Source organism: Quercus robur, chromosome 9 (genome assembly GCF_932294415.1).
Source record: "Quercus robur chromosome 9, dhQueRobu3.1, whole genome shotgun sequence".
In the NCBI taxonomy this organism is placed as follows: Eukaryota; Viridiplantae; Streptophyta; class Magnoliopsida; order Fagales; family Fagaceae; genus Quercus; species Quercus robur.
The window spans coordinates 43,172,431-43,174,531 of record NC_065542.1 but is presented as its reverse complement, the minus strand read 5'-3'; the positions used below and the strand labels follow the sequence as shown (position 1 = coordinate 43,174,531).

The 2,101-nt window shown below is 37.8% G+C and overlaps 1 protein-coding gene across 1 annotated transcript; it reads right to left on the bottom strand.

Moving 5' to 3' along the window:
• Positions 1–617: 617 nt before the first annotated feature.
• LOC126698536 (uncharacterized) lies at positions 618–1,691 on the bottom strand. Its single transcript, XM_050395841.1, has one exon. It carries the CDS (start codon positions 1,390–1,392, stop codon positions 859–861), a length of 534 nt encoding a protein of 177 aa, XP_050251798.1. The 5' UTR covers positions 1,393–1,691; the 3' UTR covers positions 618–858.
• Between the last annotated feature and the right edge of the window lie 410 nt (positions 1,692–2,101).

The window sequence follows — 2,101 nt, the reverse complement described above, 5'->3', positions numbered from 1 at the left end:
AATATCTCATTTTTCTATGTCTGTTAGCAATATTAAATAAGTTGGAAAACGATCTCCTAACTTCCCTTATCAATTTCCCTTATTTAGCTTTCCATGAGATGAAGTTATTTTTCACAAAAAAATTAATAATAATAATACTAATGAAAAACAATCTTTAGAACAATCTTTAGAACATTCGAATTAGGTTCCAGATTACTCTCCTTACAGGTAACAACTACATTTTTAAGAACATTCGAATCCGTCCAATACACATAAAAAGAAAAAAAAAAAAGGCATATGTATGACGTGTATGCACAGCAATTTTCAAGCATAATAGTCAATAGAATCGGCACAATGAATTGTTTCTAGAATCCATCAATTTCCTTTCATGCCCGAAAATCTCATATTGAAATTCACATAAATACACGCGTCCCCATCTCACAATAAATCCTGGTCCCAAATCTTTTTATGAATCCTCGACAGATTAGACATGTTAGTTAGGCTCGGCCACATAAATGCAAACGTGCCTATAAGCTATAACGACAATAAAGTCTTAATCCCAAAATTTTTCTTTAAGACTTGACTATAGATCCTAAAATAATTAATTAAGTTCGGCACATAAATGAATGCATATAAAAAGTCATGAAAGTAGTAAATTATTTGAATTTTAGAGAGATAGAGAGAGAGAGAGAGAGAGACCCATTTGAGAAAATGGGGTACAATTTTAAATAAAAGTTAGGGGGTGGTTTTTGCCTTTGTTTTTGAAATGGGTACGCAAATTCAATGATTTCAATTTGGCCACCACGCATTACAAAATTTACAAATTACAACAAGTTTTTTCGAAATTTTTTATAAATTATAAAAACCAATAGGAAATGATCACCTCTTCTTGTGTAAGAAGTGGGTAAGCTGGGTGGGGTTTACGATGCCAGCCAAGTGGGCCCCTCCAGTTTTGAGCAAATTTGCTAATTCCACGTACCTTTCTTTTTCTTGTTGTTGTCGTTGTTGTTGATCGTCACCTTCTTCTTCTTCCACCTGTCCTTCAGCTTCACCACTTGGCTTTGGAATCTTCTCTTCCTCAGCTTTCTTTGAAACGGCCTCGTTTTGATTAGTTGAAGTTGGATCCCACTGTTGACCAAAGAGGGTGCCTCTAGTGAGAAACTCGTGGGCTAAGTAACCCGCTAATATTCTATTGGACGAAAATACCAGCTCGGCTAAGCCTATCCTCCCACCGGCTCGAGCCGTAGCTGTCTTGGGTATTTTGGTAATTGTGGCAGCATTGAAAACCTCTTTTTCTTTTTCTCTCTCTTTGCGCTTGTTGTTGTTGATTGTTGTGGCTGAGGATGTGGTTGTAGTTGTACCATTGGGCGTCAACACTCGCCGAGGTGGAAGGCGCATCGTTTTGGTATTCATATCTCTGTTTTGGGTGCATGCCACGTCAGCCACACCACCCACTCCCACGCCCACACAAAAAAAAAAAAAAAAAAAAAAAAATTGGAAAACAAAAGGAGGAATTGGTAATTTCACTTTATTGGGTAAAATAAAATTACCCAATTTGTTTTTTTTTTTTTACCCAAATAAAAAGGTAAAAAAAGTTGGTGACAAATGAATTGTGGCCGGAAACTGGCTTTTTTTAGAGAGAGAAAGGGAGAGAGACTTGGCGAAAGAAAAAGTAGAGAGGGAGAGAGAGAATGAATTTGAAGTGGGAGACTCGGGTGAGGTAGGGCGTGGTTGTATTTATAGTAGTAGAGTTAAATGTTTAACCCCAGAATGTGACATTATTACAGGAAAACCAGGAGGGACTGAAATGACAAAATTACCCTTACTGAAACGCGCCTGTTACATGCCGGTTCAAATACCGGTTCATACTGGAGGAAATATCGTATTTCGGCCGAAAAACTCATACCGGTCCGGAACATAAAAATCACGAGTTAATCCAATTTCGCCGACTTGTTCTTCTTCTTCTTCTTCTTCGTTCAAGATTCGGCCGATACGAAGCATCGAGCGTTGTCTCGAAAGTGAAGGTATGAAACCCAGTCAGTGCAGTCATCAACTTCATGGAATCTTCACAGTGCAGAGACCTCAAATTACTCAGATATGGTTTTTTTCGTTCTTTTTGGAG

What these genes read in the sequence shown, in the direction of transcription:
- LOC126698536 (XM_050395841.1), bottom strand. Translation starts at nt 1,392, where the DNA reads ATGAATACCAAAACGATGCGCCTTCCACCTCGGCGAGTGTTGACGCCC.